The sequence below is a fragment of the Micromesistius poutassou genome (assembly GCF_964030765.1).
Source record: "Micromesistius poutassou genome assembly, chromosome: 4".
In the NCBI taxonomy this organism is placed as follows: Eukaryota; Metazoa; Chordata; class Actinopteri; order Gadiformes; family Gadidae; genus Micromesistius; species Micromesistius poutassou.
The window spans coordinates 3,064,632-3,081,284 of NC_140274.1; the positions used below are offsets into that span (position 1 = coordinate 3,064,632).

General features: G+C 46.3%; 1 protein-coding gene across 1 annotated transcript in view; it reads left to right on the forward strand.

Annotated features, from left to right (window-relative positions):
- The window catches only part of pitpnm3 (PITPNM family member 3), a gene marked incomplete at both ends in the record, with an annotated part of 115,049 nt that overhangs the window by 39,912 nt on the left and 58,484 nt on the right, over window positions 1–16,653 (forward strand). The window contains 2 exons of the mRNA XM_084467227.1: window positions 1,338–1,408; window positions 2,307–2,527. Of these exons, the coding sequence (XP_084323353.1) occupies window positions 1,338–1,408; window positions 2,307–2,527 (292 nt within the window). The remainder of the gene's footprint in view (window positions 1–1,337; window positions 1,409–2,306; window positions 2,528–16,653) is intronic.

A 16,653-nucleotide genomic window follows, 5' to 3' on the forward strand; every position in this document is an offset into this window, starting at 1 on the left:
TGGGATCCTCTGATCAACGACAGGAGGATAACCTCTGCCACTCTCAGCTGGCTGGCTGGAAGACCGAAGTGACTGAACTAAAATTGCCCACTCTCTGTCACCCTCTATCTCCCATCTATCTAGATATAGATATGTATCTATATCTCAGTGTATCTGTGTATCTCGGTGTAACTCTGTGTCTCTCTGGGCCCTAGTTAGACGGTCTCAAACGCAGACGTGAAGCGCAAAGTCGAAGTAGCTTTGTGGGCGGTTCTATGGCGCTGTTGCTATTATGACAGCGAGATAAATTAGCTTTGCGCCCGACGCAAATCTAAAATGGGTTGGTCTGAAACCTGTAGGTGTGTTTTGGGCGTAACATGCAATAAACCAATGAGAGTTCCATCTCCCATCCCCTTTAAGAGCCAGCGCATTTGACTTGGCGAGTTGATATTTTGACAGTGTACCCCCGTTAATATACATCGCCATGGACTGTATTATGTGTTACGTGTTTAGTTTGCGTGTGTTTAAACAGATTGGTGCGCACACACACGTGCGCCAAGCATCACCCGCATTCATTCATTCTTTTAAACACTCACTCGCTGTAAAACTATGTTTTCTCACAATCAAATATTCATCAATCCTGAAAGTTATGGGCTTGTACACGATGTCTGTGTCAAGAAAATATGTGTTTGCTGTACGGTGTTTGCAGATGCATTGATTTAAAAGTACAACTTACCGCTGTATCAGCTGTTACACAAGATTAAAATTTTTTGTTTTGGGAGGCTGGAATATACTTTGCTCGAGTTTATTATTGTTATTATTATTATTTAAACGCATGGCATAGCCTACTCTACTGTGTTCATTCATGCAGCCCCTATGGAAGAAAAATGTTTCCACAATCCAAATGCTATTTATATGCAGTTTCACTCATATGAACAATCTTTTACATCATAATATTTAAATCAGGCTAATCGTTTGCATGTTTGTGTATAGCTTACATGTGTGTAAGAGTATGTTGCAGTTACCTGCCATGGCACGTCAAAATAGCAACACCAACTGCGCTATCCGCGTGTGTATCTCTGTGTCTCTGTGTGTCTCTCTGTGTCTCTCTGTGTATCTCGGTGTAACTCTGTGTATCTCTGTAACTGTCTCTCTGTGTATCTCTGTGCATCTCTGTGTCTCTGTGTCTCTCTGTGTATCTCTGTGTATCTCTGTGTCTCTGTGTCTCTGTGTCTCTCTGTGTAACTCTCTGTAACTGTAACTCTGTGTCTCTCTATATCTCGGTGTAACTCTGTATTACTGTGTTTCTCTAGCCGTGTTTCTTACGGCTGTACTGTGTCTTTCCCCCCCCCCTCCAGCGGGTCTGTACCACCTGGGGGACCCCCGCTGTGCCCCCCAGAGCAGCATCGATGGTCTGGAGGACACCCCGGTAGGTCTACAGCCACGCACACAGCACCCACAGCACCCACAGCACTGAGTACACACCTCACACCTCCTACACTAGCTCTGGAGCATGGATGGATGGATGGATAGATAGATAGACAGATAGACAGGCACACAGAGAGTCAGTCACTCAGTCAGACAGATAGACAGAAAGAGGGGTATGGACGGGGGGACAGACAGAGAGACAGAGAGACAGAGAGAGAGAGAGAGAGAGACAGAGAGATAGATAGATAGATAGATAGATAGATAGATAGATAGATACTTATATAAATATATTTGTTCACCAGCCCTGTTGTACTATAACTGGAAGCTACGAGCAAAACAACACTTCAATAACACCTAAAGGCTGCCAGAGCGTCAGGGTTTAACGTTAACATTTAATCATGGAGCCACTTTTAGGCACCTCTAATCAAATTGGCTGAGAGCATTCAGAGCATACTATCATAGTAGAGTACCTACAGAAGTGTACAGTCTGCACGGCTGAGTGAGGCAGAGTGCAGAGTAGCCATAGGAGACAGACACACGTTATTATGAAGGTTATATCTCAGAGACCGTAACCAGAGAGAGAGAGCGAGAGAGACAGAGAGAGAGAGACACACACACACACACACACACAGAGAGACAGAGTATATATATTATGTAATTAACGTTTTATACTTATATTATGCTATAGTATATACCTTACCTTTTTACCTGACCTTTTTATTTTATTGTTCACCTGCTTTGGCAATGCAAATGTAATGTAAGAGAGAGAGAGAGAGAGACAGAGACACAGAGAGAGAGAGAGAGAGACCTCTGCACTCAACAGCTGAGTGCCGAGCTCAGCCCGTGACCTTCACACCTGTCACACATTCCCCTCTCCCTCTCCCCTCTCCTCACCACAGAAGAAGTGCCGGTCCCACGTGCTGCTGCTGGTGGTCCACGGGGGCAACATCCTGGACACGGCCAGCGGGGACCCCAGCGCCAAGGCGGGCGACGCGGCCACGCTGGCCTCCGTGCTGGAGAAGGTGACGCGGGCGCACTTCAAGGCGGCGGCGGAGCACGTGGTGATCCGGCTGGTGCCCTGCCCGGCCGTCTGCGCCGAGGCCTTCTCCCTCGTCTCACAGTAAGGGGGGGGGGGGGTACATTCACATCCAGGGCGTTTAGCACGGACGCTTTCATCCAAAGCGGCTTACAATTACATACAAGTACATTTGTCAGAAGAAAGAGAAACAAGAATATATCGCTTACAGCCAAGGATGTTCATAGAACCAAGTGCCAAGCACTAACAATCGCTAGGTTAACCCGTTCCCCGTATGCAACAGAGATTGCTAGGGTAAGATGCTACACAATGCTAAGTACTATTTTTAAGTGCCAGGACATACAACATACAATAAGTGGACTATGCGATCTAAGTGAACTCTGAACAAGTGAGTCTTGAGTCTTTTGCGGGAGCTGGTGAGCGAAGGAAGGAGACAGACACACAATATCGATCTCTGGACTCGGCTCGATGGGAAGGTCGTTGTTGGCATTGGAAGTGAGGTGCCCGAAGCAGGAAGTAAAGTGATGTCTGTCTCTTTCTCTGTGTGCTCGAGGAACGCTCTCTTTCTCTCTAGCTTGTTCCCTTTCTGTGTTTCTCTCTCACTCGATCTCCTTCTCTCTGCCGATCGATCTCAGTATTGTTTTCTGTATCCTTCTCGACCTCTGTCTCTCCATCCCTCTCCTCTACTCTCGACCTCTCTTGTTCGGGAGTGTCGCTACGTGACTCATCGCTGTCTTTATGAATTGAGTTCAACCAATTATTTTACGGCATTTCTTTGTTGTTGCATTCAAAACCATGCGTTCACTTATTTGCATACTTCCCTGGTTGTTGGGGATGTTCCCTCGGGGATGGCTTCTGCCCGCTGACGTCCTGTTGTAGACATTTGGAGGCATGGTTGAAAAGCAAGGATCGAGTTTAATACCTCCAGAGCCAGATGGTCAAAGGGAATCCCACATGAAGGTTAATGAGAGAATATCGCCTCAGGATCCCTGAACACACACACGGACAGGGACGCACGTACACACACACACACACACACACACACACACACACACACACACACACACACACAGCATTTCTTTGCCACTACGTACATGTGGCCCGTGTGGACCGCTCATCTCCCCGCTGCTGCTGCTGTTTTTAATTGCTAACTCTTCCCATCAGTTAAAGTAACGGCGGCTGGGAGATGCGAAATGCCATTACCGTCTCTGTCTCTCTCTGGAGGGTGGATTGATTTGTTGTGATTGTTGGGTATAATCTGTCATCTACTGAGCTAATACTTGTGCTCTTTCGACGGAAGATGGAAATGGAAATTCTTCTAGTCACACTTTGGTCCCATCCTTTTACCAATCAAGCAGTTACTATGGAGCTCGTATCCCAAGTGACCTGCGGTGACTTTGCTCTCTGAGGCAGGTAGGATGGCAGACATGGGGATTGGAACCCAATACTTTTAGTCCGGGAGGCGCTGATCAGGACCCTATCTCCTCGGCCTAGAGGTGGAATCACCGCGTGTGTAAAAGACACGGGTCTGAGAAAACGTCACGGTGCTAGGACGTTTGGTATGGCAGCGGGCCTGTCCACTATCGCTCTGAGGGACTCAGACTGGGCCCTCATTTCTTCCCGCATGCATTAGCCCCAGCAGCTTAGCCCCCTCCACTCCACTCTCTGAAAGTCGGCCAATTTCTATAATCAAGCGGGCGTATTTATCTACTTGTGCTGTGTTCCATCCTTCCTCGGGCCAGCCTGAGCTAATTTCCACAGCGTTACAGACGCATGGACTGCATTAGTGTCTGTGAGGTCTGGGCCTGTGCAGAGACGCGCCACATGCTGATCATCTGTGTGGACGTGTCTGGCTTGGAGAGTGTTATTCAGCTGTGTTGATTCCCCTTCATTAATATGCTTTTTCTATGCTGAGGGTCTGGGTTTCTGCCGGGGGCTACGGTGGTGTCGTGGAAATATTAATCATAACTATAATACACAATTATAAACCTTACATTAACCTTGTTTATAAAACGGGTGGCTTAAATCAAGCGATCTGATTGGTTCCCAACTGTTGTATATTGAGCGTATACACACAGCTATGACGCCCGTTCAGTTTACAGAGTTCAGTATCACTCCGCGCCTAACTTGAACTGTTGTTTATTTATATATAAAAGCAATAGCATAGTTCACTGAAGCCTAAAAATATGTTGATTGATGGAGAGGGTGGAAATGCTGTAAAGCAATAGGCACACAGTGAGTGAACTCGATAGTAGGCTAAATTGCCGGCGAACCAAGCTACCAATTTCTAGCCTGCTCTCTGAAGGACGCTACAGTGTGTTGCATAGCAACCGCCGTACACTTTGCAGGCAGCCAGGAGGGACTACTTTTTTGTATTCGTTAAAAAAAATGCTTTTCCGACTTTCTTGCTTTTTCAAAATTGAGGATGTCTATGACTTTCATTTTGCCATACTTACATAACCTTCAGTCAGTGAAATGTTCTCATTATACCACAGTTAATGGGGTCACCGTCCCTCCGCTGCGCATCGGGACGGACAACGCCCCTTAACTGTGGTATAATGAGAACATACCACAGCCTGTCGTGATCTATTGCTTAATTATATAATTACTAGTCAATCTAAAAGGAACTGTTACATTCTCCTTGGACCTTCGGAGTTCAGATTTGCATTCCCACTGGAGCCACTGAGTCTGATATTGAGGCCAGGCCAATCGACTGACTTCTTTGTTGTGCAGATTTGTTTTCTATTGCAGCCCTGTCTCACAGACTTGCAGACATGTCCACTTTCCCCATAGTTTATAAGTTCATAATTAACTTGGCCTCTCCCGCCAATCCTAAATGCTCCAGAATGGTCACTCCCACTTACCTTTGTTAACTGTATATTCCCTACCCACAATGCAAACGTTTCCCTATAAGAATCTTGTTCACCCATTGTCTGACTGAATGTATCTTTGGTAACTTTGCTGCCTATACTTCCCCATGATCATGCTCTAATATTAAATCAAATATTTTGCTGGCCAACGTGTCCTAAAAAGAAGTTTCTCTTCATCAGGTGGTGTTGGCAACAGGGGGGGGGGTTGGGGCTCGAGGGAAGGGCAGTGTGACCCGATTCAGCTCAGAGGGTTGACATCATTTTCTGCTTCTTCTAGCTGTCACTCATCCACTCATATAGTATAGAGGGGGAGCACTTCCACTGGAAGAGTCCCCGGAGGACTGAAGCACTGGCACGCGTTGCTGTGGTACTCCCGCTCACGTGCCTGACCCTCTTGTGAACGCACAACACGCACGCTTTACAACCCAGGCACATCGTAGAACACGAGTGAGTCAACACACCGGAGACTTTGATCTCCACGTGAAATACAACCTTGTGGTTTAAACGTCATCACATGACACAGGAGACAAACGTCATCACATGACACAGGAGACAAACGTCATCACACGACACAGGAGACAAACGTCATCACATGACACAGGAGACAAACGTCATCACACGACACAGGAGACAAACGTCATCACATGACACAGGAGACAAACGTCATCACATGACACAGGAGACAAACGTCATCACATGACACAGGAGACAAACGTCATCACATGGTAGGAGACAAACGTCATCACATGACACAGGAGACAAACGTCATCACATGGTAGGAGACAAACGTCATCGTCACGGAAAAATGTTTTCAGTTTGTCAGGGCGCATCGATTGGGGAGATTCTAACCAAGAGGGTAATCACTTGTTGGAAGATGAGGAGAGGATAATTATACTGGCTTGCACATCCATGTCAGGGCTTCACCATATATCGTTTCAGAAATCGCGATACTCACACGTGCGATGTTCATATCACTGGACTTGCGGTACAAAAAAAACAAACTAATTTACAATTGTCTGATATAACTTCATTTACCCAGATTGAAGGGTTCTTGGATACACTGCCATGCTGGCTCTGCATGCACAACGAACCACCAATCACTGACCATGTGGACCAGTTTATGACCAGACAACCAAAGGCGTCTGGTCATAAACTGGTGTCCTAGAACAAAACTTCAAAATGAGCCAGCAAAAACAAGAATCAATTCCAAAGAGAACAGCGACGTCAGTTGTATGGAATTATTTTGGTCCCAGAAAAGACGACGTTGACCAAAAACAGGTACTTAGTCGAGAGTGCCAATCGTAGCCACAATGAAAGGCAACACATCAAAATATCAAAATATCAACTGGTAATAAACACTGCAGACGCGCTTTTCACTGCTCGACCAAAGGAGTGAAAACATCAATTCCTGCGACATTGTTTCAGTTGAGTGTGGACTTTACAGATCAGCGTAGCTAAGATGAACCAAACCTCTCCGTGGTCTGACCTTACATCGACACACAGCTTCAGCATCAAACACACCCGTTCCCATGTGCCGTTTAGTGTGGACTTTGCACCCTGACTGAAGGGAGCACCTGCGTATACGTGCAGCCGATGCAACAGGCTGCCTCACCCTGCCCTCCTGGCCCCCGGCCCCCTCAACAACAGCGCTCTCTGGCCGCCTTGTCCGTGCTCGGAGAGGTTCTGCTCTCATACACCGACGCAGCAGTAAACAGGATGTAGCTGAGCAGCGCTGACTTCACTTAAAGCCTCAGTGTGCCTCTAAAAACAGCTTGACGACTCGTGGGCTCGGATTGCTGCTTTGGAGTTCGACTCTGCGTGCCAGAATCCACTTCAGAGACAAGCAGCCATTGTGGCGGCAGGGTGGAGTGCCCCTGTTGCATGCTGGGAGTTGCGCTGAGTGGGAAAGTAATCCCAGGCAGCGAAAGTGTGGAGAACCCTGAACGCCTCAAAGAAAGAAAACAATGTTTTATATAAACAAGGTCTCGCTGGAATTCAGTCCTCAATAATTCCCTATGCAGGGTTTGTGTCCATGGAGAATCTATGGGTGTTTCCAGTGTGTGTATGTGTGTGTGTGTGTGTGTGTGTGTGTGTGTGTGTGTGTGTGTGTGTGTGTGTGTGTGTGCTAATGAAGAGCCATGGCAGGGAGAGGCGACACTCACACACACCTGGGAACACAAACACACACCAATACACACACTCTGAGAAGCACACACTCAAACACAGACACGTATAGAAACACCCACACACACACACAGACACACCCTATGGACACACATACACCTAGAAACACACACACACACACACACACACACACACACACACACATACACACACAGACACACACAGATAAGCACACACTTCAACACAAAAAGAAACACAAACATATGAGAGTGCATGCACACACACACATACTAATATTGAATTGCAAATCCTTGTAACACATCCAATTAAGATGTACGAAAACAATTCAGAAATTGATTCTGTTTCAGAGCCACTGGGCTCCATTCCACACACACAGAGTCTGAAATAAACAAACCCAAGAGCAGACAAAATAACTACCGAACACTAGCCCAGAGTACCATGAACAATGGCCCAGAGTACCATGAACACTAGCCCAGAGTACCATGAACACTAGCCCAGAGTACCATGAACACTAGCCCAGAGTACCATGAAGCGTACTCTCTGGCAGTCCTCCTCCGGGAGAGCAGGCGGCGTGACGTAGCGCGGCCCAGGTCTCTACTCAATGCACACCTCCTGTGGCGTGGCACGACACACCGCCTGTGACGTAGCGCGGCAGGTCTCTCCACTGACACCACCTTCTTCATGTGCGGCACGTGGCTTGGGAGGTAGAGCGGGTTGGCTGGTAACCGGAAGGTTGCCGGTTCGATCCCCGGCTCCTCCTAGCAGAGTGTCGAGGTGTCCCTGAGCAAAACACCTCACCCTGACTGCTCCTGACGAGCTGGCTGTCGCCTTGCAGGGTTGTTTCCGCCATCGGTGTGTGAATGTGTGCATGAACCGGTGAATGTTAGGCAGTATTGTAAAGCACTTTGAGTGGCCGCTGGTTAGAAAAGCACTGTATAAATGCAGTCAGTTTAGCATTTATCATGGACACAGTGGGACGGCCTCTCTGTTATCTACAACCGGGGCCAGGCAGACATTAATCTCTAAGGCTAGCGTTCAGTGTCCTGGAATGACCCCGGCCAGGGCCAGCGCGTCATCCAGCCCAATGCCAAGAAACGAGCAGAGCAATTAAGCGAGGAAGCGCCAATTAATACATCATTCTTCCTTGCAATCAACATCAGGCAGTGAGAAGTAGGGCAAGGGTGGGTGGCAGGGTGGCAGCGTCATGGGGTGTAGTTCTCTGCATCTCCCATGCAATCTCTCCCTGTTCCTCTCCCTCCCTCACTCTCTTTCTCCCTCACACTCTTGCTCTTTCTCCCTCCCTTTCCCTTCTCTCTCGCTCACTCTCGCTCTCTTCCTTTTTCTCCCTCCCTATCGATTCTCCTCTCTCTATCGCTCTGCCTCATTCTCCCTTCTCCTTTATCTCTCTCTTTCCCTCCCTCACTCTCTTTCTCCCTCACTTTCTCTTTCTACCGCGCTCTCTCTTTTACTCACTCTGCTTACCTCTCTCTCTCTCTCTCCTACCTTCTCTCTACTCTCCCCAAGTCCCATTGAGAAGTCCTTATTGGTGAAGTCGTCCTACTCATCCCCGCGTGGAGCTTGTGATAGGGTGCAGGATAAGGATCGGTAATGTAATGGAGTCATTCAGGCCCCCTTCATGTATAGGGCAGCAGTGTACCTGCCATCGTGGAGTATCTCACCCATCAAACGAACAGCTATAGGCTGGAGGAAATGTCCCGCATGGCCAGACTTCTGAAGTGACACCCTGGAAGTCTGCCTCCTCAGACACTGAGGTGAATGCACAGACTTGTGCATTCAAGGCGAGACATAGTTAGGCTGTGTGTTACTAAGTAACACACAGGCTAACTGGTTGTTTGCAAAACATAGAATGCAAAATATAAATTTGTAATTTATGCAAGTCTTAATATGCAAGTCTTAATTAGTGTGAAAGTTAGTGTTGGAGTTGGAGTAAAAACCTGTCTCCCTACAAGGGGTCATTTTAATGAATGTTCTTATTACTAGCACTGCCATGTTTGTAATTATCTCCTTATTATTTCAGGCATTCCAATTTCAGGGGATTAGAATAATTATATACAGTGTCCTGTGAAGCCCAGATTTGAGCCTTTCCTCTCTCTCTCTCCCCCCCTCACTCTCTTTCTACCTCACTTTCTTTTACTCTCTCTCTACCTCACTTTCTTTTACTCTCGCTTTCTACCTCACTTTCTTTCTCTCTCTCTATGCAATCAGAGACACAGACAGACGCACACACACTCACACTGCACACAAAGGTCAATGGATGCGCGTTTAGTTGAGATCTGGTAAAGAAAAGGCACACAGCAGTCCTGTGTGGACCAGTAATCAAGCTGTGAATATGAATATGGCTCGAAGTCAATATCTGTTTGCCTCCCTGAGTTAGTGTGGGTTGTATTATTAGTTTTAGTCCTCATGTTTTGTGTTGTTCTGGCAGCTCTGCTTGAACTGATTTAGATTGTAAAGCACAGGTGGTGTTGCTTGGTGAATCAATTTCCTTCATTATGTTATTGAAATATACAATATCCTAATTTGCACTCTTTAAATACGTAGACGTATTGCTGGAATTAATCTAATTAATCGTAGCCGCTAAATCCAAGCAGAATCCTGATACCCTGTCTCTGCATCCCTACATTTAGAAATTTTAACTGGATCTTCTTAATTAAAATTTATGAATTTAAGCAGTGTTTTTTAAAATATTAATTAATATATAAAATAAAAGTTTTTTGGAATATATATATATCTAATTATCTATATAGTATATATATATATATATATATATATATATATATATATATATAAAAACATTTATACTTAATGCGGGAGAGAGAGACAGAGCTGGAGAGAAAGTGATGGCCTCACAATGGATTAGATTTGCCGGTGTGAATAATGAATTGTTTGCTGGAAGGTGTTGTGCTGTTGTGCGTGTGTCAAGCGGTTTTAACTCTCTTGTGTCTGGTGAACTCGGCTCCGGGGCAAGGCCTCGCTCAGGAAGGTAATTTAAGTGATTTCCTCCTCACACTTAGTGTGTGTATGTGTGTTTGTGATTGAATATGTGGTTGTGTCTGTGTCTGTGTGTGGTAGTATGTGTGTGTGTGTGGTCGTATTTTTGTGTGTGTGTGTGTGTGTGCGTGCGTGCGTGCGTGTGGTCATATTTGTGTGTGTGCGTGCGTGTGGGTGTTTGTGTGCGTGTGTCTGTGTGTGGATAAGGACCTGTTAATTGAATGTGATGAGAGGCTGGTGGAGTGTAACAATCACAGCCAGGACACGTTCCTTCAGTCCCTCCACGGCCACCTTGTGCAGCAGCACTTATCTCCTGCCTCTCATGTGTGAGCACCTCCTGGTTTTCAGGGAAAGTTTCTTTATTCACTGTCATTGCTCATTCATTTTGCATTGTGGAAATATTCATCTACTGTCTCCATATGTCAAACGATCTCCATATGTACAGGACCTTGTATCAAGCCGGGATGTACGAAATAGCTTTAAAAAAAACACTTTTTCACGCACGGCGACGCTAGGGAATAGAACAGTGGCGTGAAGCTTAGCGGGGCGGCACCGCGGGTGTGGGCTAGTACGTCGGAAATAATGGGAGCGTTCTTTTTGACGCTGTGCTGGGGGTGTGTGTTGGGCTATAGACTTCAGGTGTACCACTAAGTCCCCATGAAGAGGTTACACGGACCACCTCAATGCAAACGGTAACCAGTAGATCAGTGTTTCTCAACCTTTTTTGAGCAAACGCCCCCCTTACCTTACCCTGATCCTCTGGCGCCCCCCCCCCCCCCTCATTATTATTGTTAATTTATTTTTATTTTTTTAAATTGCGACACCCGTAGGTAGGCTATATCCATTACCAACTCCACTCCAACTCGTGCTACATTGCTTGAATAAAAAACTTCTGTGCCGTTTTGGTTTCTTCTGGACAAGAAGATGTGTATTCAGAGTTTTATTAAAAGGTTTTATTATTGAGCTATTGAAGTTTAATACGTAACAGTGCTTGTGTACATTTTTATTGGTTATTGAACTGTTAACCCGCAAACTTGGGTTCAATTTGTGCACGAAAGACTCCCTTTGTTTACGTGACGTTGCCTAGCAACGCTGCGCATGTGCAGCCTTTATCCGCTTCGTTCGCGGCCAAATAGTAATTAAAGTAGTTTGTTACTATACAAGTTAAGCGCCTGTAACATCAGTGTTAAATGCGTATGTGCCGGTTGGTGTGCGTACCTTATGAAAAAAAGTGTTTATCGGTTCACAGACGTAATGAGCGACGGTGCGGTGGTCTACACGTAATGCGCACGTTCTATTGTTTACAATTAGCATGCTAAGCGGAGTTAGCTTTATTCACATCTTGTGTTGCCTTACTATGTAATATGGATGAGATTCATGTTGCTTAGCGTAATGCCCCATCCACCGCTTGCTTTGCATGTCCCGCAAACCAACCAGTGGAAGTCAGGGGAGTGCGAAACAGTTTCTGAAGCACCACGCTGCTGCGATGAGGTGGATTTGTTTATCGGCGTTACAATGGTGATCATGACGGCACTGAGCATAGAGTAAAAGGTAGATGAGACGATAGAGGGGTTAGAAACCCATATGAAGATAGGCTTTTTATTTCAGTTATCCTATTTTTGCACCGAAAATATTTGAAAACCATGAAAGGTCCCCTGTGTTCGTTCCCAGCGCCCCCCTAGGTTCTACGAACGCCCCCCAGGGGGCGCTGCCGCCCCCGTTGAGAAACCCTGCAGTAGATGAATACGCATGCAGTGGCGGAGCACAGAGAGCCACAGACCCCTTTATACACATCACACTGCAGGACGGCCGGGGTCAGGGGGGGGCAGGGGAGGGATCATGTCTGCAACGCTGCTCATGCTCCCAGTGGGGGTCATTTAGAAACACACCAAACATCAATGTCAAACATTACAATGGAAAGGATTATGGATTGCAGATTTTGGAAACATAACAAGCAATTACACTATATTTACTGATTTATATTTATATGTGTTTATTTTAAATTATCAATATCATTTTTCTATTTTAAATGTGCACATTTCAGGAATGAAATCGTACCACCTGCAGTTGAAAAACAGGTCTTGAGCGTGTAGGGGTGCAAATACTGTACAATGTTCCTTGCTCAGCTTTGAGTGTGTTGTGTTTTATCTGTGCTGTTGTTATCATAGAAACAGCCTTTCTCCTTTGGTTGGGGCTGCACAATATGCACGGCGAGAACGTGTGTTTACTTGGCAGACGCCTTGGTGACGACGCAGACTGAATATAATGTGGGAGCCGCACCTTACCCGCGGCGGAGCCTTTGTTTCCCCTAGTTATTCACACGGCAGACGTCTCTCCCGCCGCCGCCGAGTCGCCGTCACTATGCAGACCTGTAATGACATACAGCACATTACGGCATTGTGCCTTTTCTTCCCCTCCATTTTGTGTTCGGAGAGCTGCGGGGAAGAGGGGGCACGCTGGCAGAGTGCACGCTCTACGACAGTGTGTGTCGTAGACCGCGACTCCAGAGGGACTGGGATGAGACGTGCCGGGCACATGGGGAAACCGGAGTGACAGCTGAACGCATGTCTCTCTCCTCGCTTCTTCGCCAAGAATAACAATCCTCTGAGGAGGAGGAGGAGGAGGAGGAGAGTCCGCTCGGTTCTGCAGAGAATGGAAACATAACATGCAAAGCTGGTTGTGTCGGGGGGGAGGTTTGTGTTCCAGGCGATGCGCCTCTGGTTAACGAGTGTTCTGCCCGACACCTCGTTAGGGGGGACATGGTTCACCTGAGCTACCCGCTCCAGGTGCATTGGATACAGCGGACCACGTTGACCTCCTGGTTTGCATAGATAAGCAACATTTGCTGCAGTCCACTGGGTAGGCAGGGAGACGGATCTACCCAGTGTACATCTAGGCGGACACTCCTACATGTGATGTTACTCAGGCTGGCTTTACACGACAACACTCCCGGGTGAAACCGACAAAATATTTTATCAGATGTGCCTTTCGTTTAGACGGCGACAGCGTTTTCGGGGCTTAAAAACGCAAACAAATGAACCCACCCTCCAGAGTGGAAATCTTAAAATCGTTCCACCATCGCGTTTCCGTCTAAAGCAGGGTTTCTCAACGGGGGCGGCAGCGCCCCCTGGGGGGCGTTCGTAGAACCTAGGGGGGCGCTGGGAACGAACACAGGGGACCTTTCATGGTTTTCAAATATTTTCGGTGCAAAAATAGGATAACTGAAATAAAAAGCCTATCTTCATATGGGTTTCTAACCCCTCTATCGTCTCATCTACCTTTTACTCTATGCTCAGTGCCGTCATGATCACCATTGTAACGCCGATAAACAAATCCACCTCATCGCAGCAGCGTGGTGCTTCAGAAACTGTTTCGCACTCCCCTGACTTCCACTGGTTGGTTTGCGGGACATGCAAAGCAAGCGGTGGATGGGGCATTACGCTAAGCAACATGAATCTCATCCATATTACATAGTAAGGCAACACAAGATGTGAATAAAGCTAACTCCGCTTAGCATGCTAATTGTAAACAATAGAACGTGCGCATTACGTGTAGACCACCGCACCGTCGCTCATTACGTCTGTGAACCGATAAACACTTTTTTTCATAAGGTACGCACACCAACCGGCACATACGCATTTAACACTGATGTTACAGGCGCTTAACTTGTATAGTAACAAACTACTTTAATTACTATTTGGCCGCGAACGAAGCGGATAAAGGCTGCACATGCGCAGCGTTGCTAGGCAACGTCACGTAAACAAAGGGAGTCTTTCGTGCACAAATTGAACCCAAGTTTGCGGGTTAACAGTTCAATAACCAATAAAAATGTACACAAGCACTGTTACGTATTAAACTTCAATAGCTCAATAATAAAACCTTTTAATAAAACTCTGAATACACATCTTCTTGTCCAGAAGAAACCAAAACGGCACAGAAGTTTTTTATTCAAGCAATGTAGCACGAGTTGGAGTGGAGTTGGTAATGGATATAGCCTACCTACGGGTGTCGCAATTTAAAAAAATAAAAATAAATTAACAATAATAATGAGGGGGGGGGGGGGGCGCCAGAGGATCAGGGTAAGGTAAGGGGGGCGTTTGCTCAAAAAAGGTTGAGAAACACTGGTCTAAAGGGTTAACAACGCAAAAGTGTGCGCTGAGCTGCTCACGCTGGATCTCGTCCCATACGCGTTTACGTCACATCCATGTGCAGTACAGGCAAACCACAACAAACATGTCGGATTTCACACACTTTTGCGTCACTGTATGCACGCAGATTTCCACCCAAAGACGCTTGTCTAAACGCAGAATGAAAAGTGCCTCCACTTTTGCGATTTATGTTCAGATCGTTGTTGTGTAAAGCCAGCCTCAAACACAGGAAAGGGCAGGTTCCTCAAACACAGGAAAACGGCTTGTCATGGCTGATCACACTCACACCTGGTGGTGTAATAAGACCCCTTCAACCTGCCCCGGCAGGTTGGTAGAGCGAATGCTTGGGGTTCTGTTTTGTGTTAAGCAAGTGAGTAACACTAAGGCCCCGTTTACACGAGGATGCTTGCGGGTAAAAACAACAAAATATTTTATCGGAAGTGCCTTTCGTTTAGACGGTGACGGCGTTTTTGGGGCTTAAAAACGCAAAAATCTGAAACCACCCTCCAGAGTGGAAAACTTGAATACGCTCCACTGCCAAGACTCGCCATGTTTTGTTTTTTCGCGGCGCAGATAAGAGAAGATCCTTCTTCTCTTATCTGCGCCGCGAAAAAACAAAACATGGCGAGTTTCTACGCATTCTACGCATGCGCTCAGACATGGCGGTGTTGTGTGATAGTGTATCACAGCACCACCTAGTGGTGGTAGCATGCATACCCAATCGAATTCCACACACTTTTGCGTCACCGTATGCACGCAGATTTCCTCCCGAAAACACTTGTCTAAACGCGGAATAAAAAGTGAAGATGCAATGCCACTTTTGTTCAGTCTTGTTCAGTTTGTTCTTCTGTTCAGACTGTCATCATGTAAACGTGGCCTAAGAAGTGGCACTCTTTTAATTTGAGCAATGTGTGTGATGGTAGCAAAAACAGATTAACTTCAATCTGTGGACCTCCATTACTTTCTCATTTAGCCTCTTCATCAGTACTGGTGTAAGATTTTCTCCATGATGTTGTGATTATATGATTATTGTGGCTTATGTTTTAAACCTGCACAGATTTTATTTTAGATTTGAAGCATCCTATCACATCTTTACCGACCTGGGCTCCCGTGTGGTCGTGGTGTTGCATTCTGCAGGACCTGCACACTTTGTTAATTGTCTAGATTAGATGATGTACTCCATGCAATGGGACATTCGGTACGACATGGACTTTAACAATGTACCAATTACCATGACGACAGAATCATGAAGTCAGAAGTCCGAAACAGTGATGAAGTCTAGTGGTTCTCAACCTTCTAGGGCGAAGGCACACCGCGATCCCCACCAGAAGCTCAAAGAACACCCATTTAAGTGGAAGGCCATTATTATGAAAAATGTCACATCAATTATGACCCGCATATTAGATATACTAGGTTATTAGCCATTTCACACTGCAAAGCTACAGCATGCACAGGTTTCTAACGGCCAATTGCATGATTTGTCAAATATGTATTGAAACAAAGCGAGTACTTACTTACATTACATGGAACAATTTATCATAATGAAGCAAATCACGAATGGCAGCGATTCTAATGAAGCCCATGTCAGGATTATGTATTACACCGAATGCCCTGGCACACAGAGTCCTGCCTTAAGCTAAACAGCGTTCTCCAGCCCTTTGGGTCCGCCCTGATGAAGTGGGCCTCAGATGATATCAAAGGACCACGCGATCTGCATAAAAAGTCACGACACGGTGGCTCCATTAGTGATGTCACAAATCTTGCTGGTCATGTTTGGTGGTTGAATGTGAAGAAGACTTGGAGAGATTAAGTGATCGTTCTTTGAACCTGAGGAGACCTAACTGTAGCTGCACCTGAATCTGTGTCCATACGCATGCCTGGAAGAGGGTTCCACCTGATCGTTAGTTTTTATTGAATTGGGCGTTCAAGGTGTCACATCCCCAGAGGTGCTGTTATTCTGAGTATGTACACACACACACACACACACACACACACACACACACACACACACACACCATTACCACCACCACATATT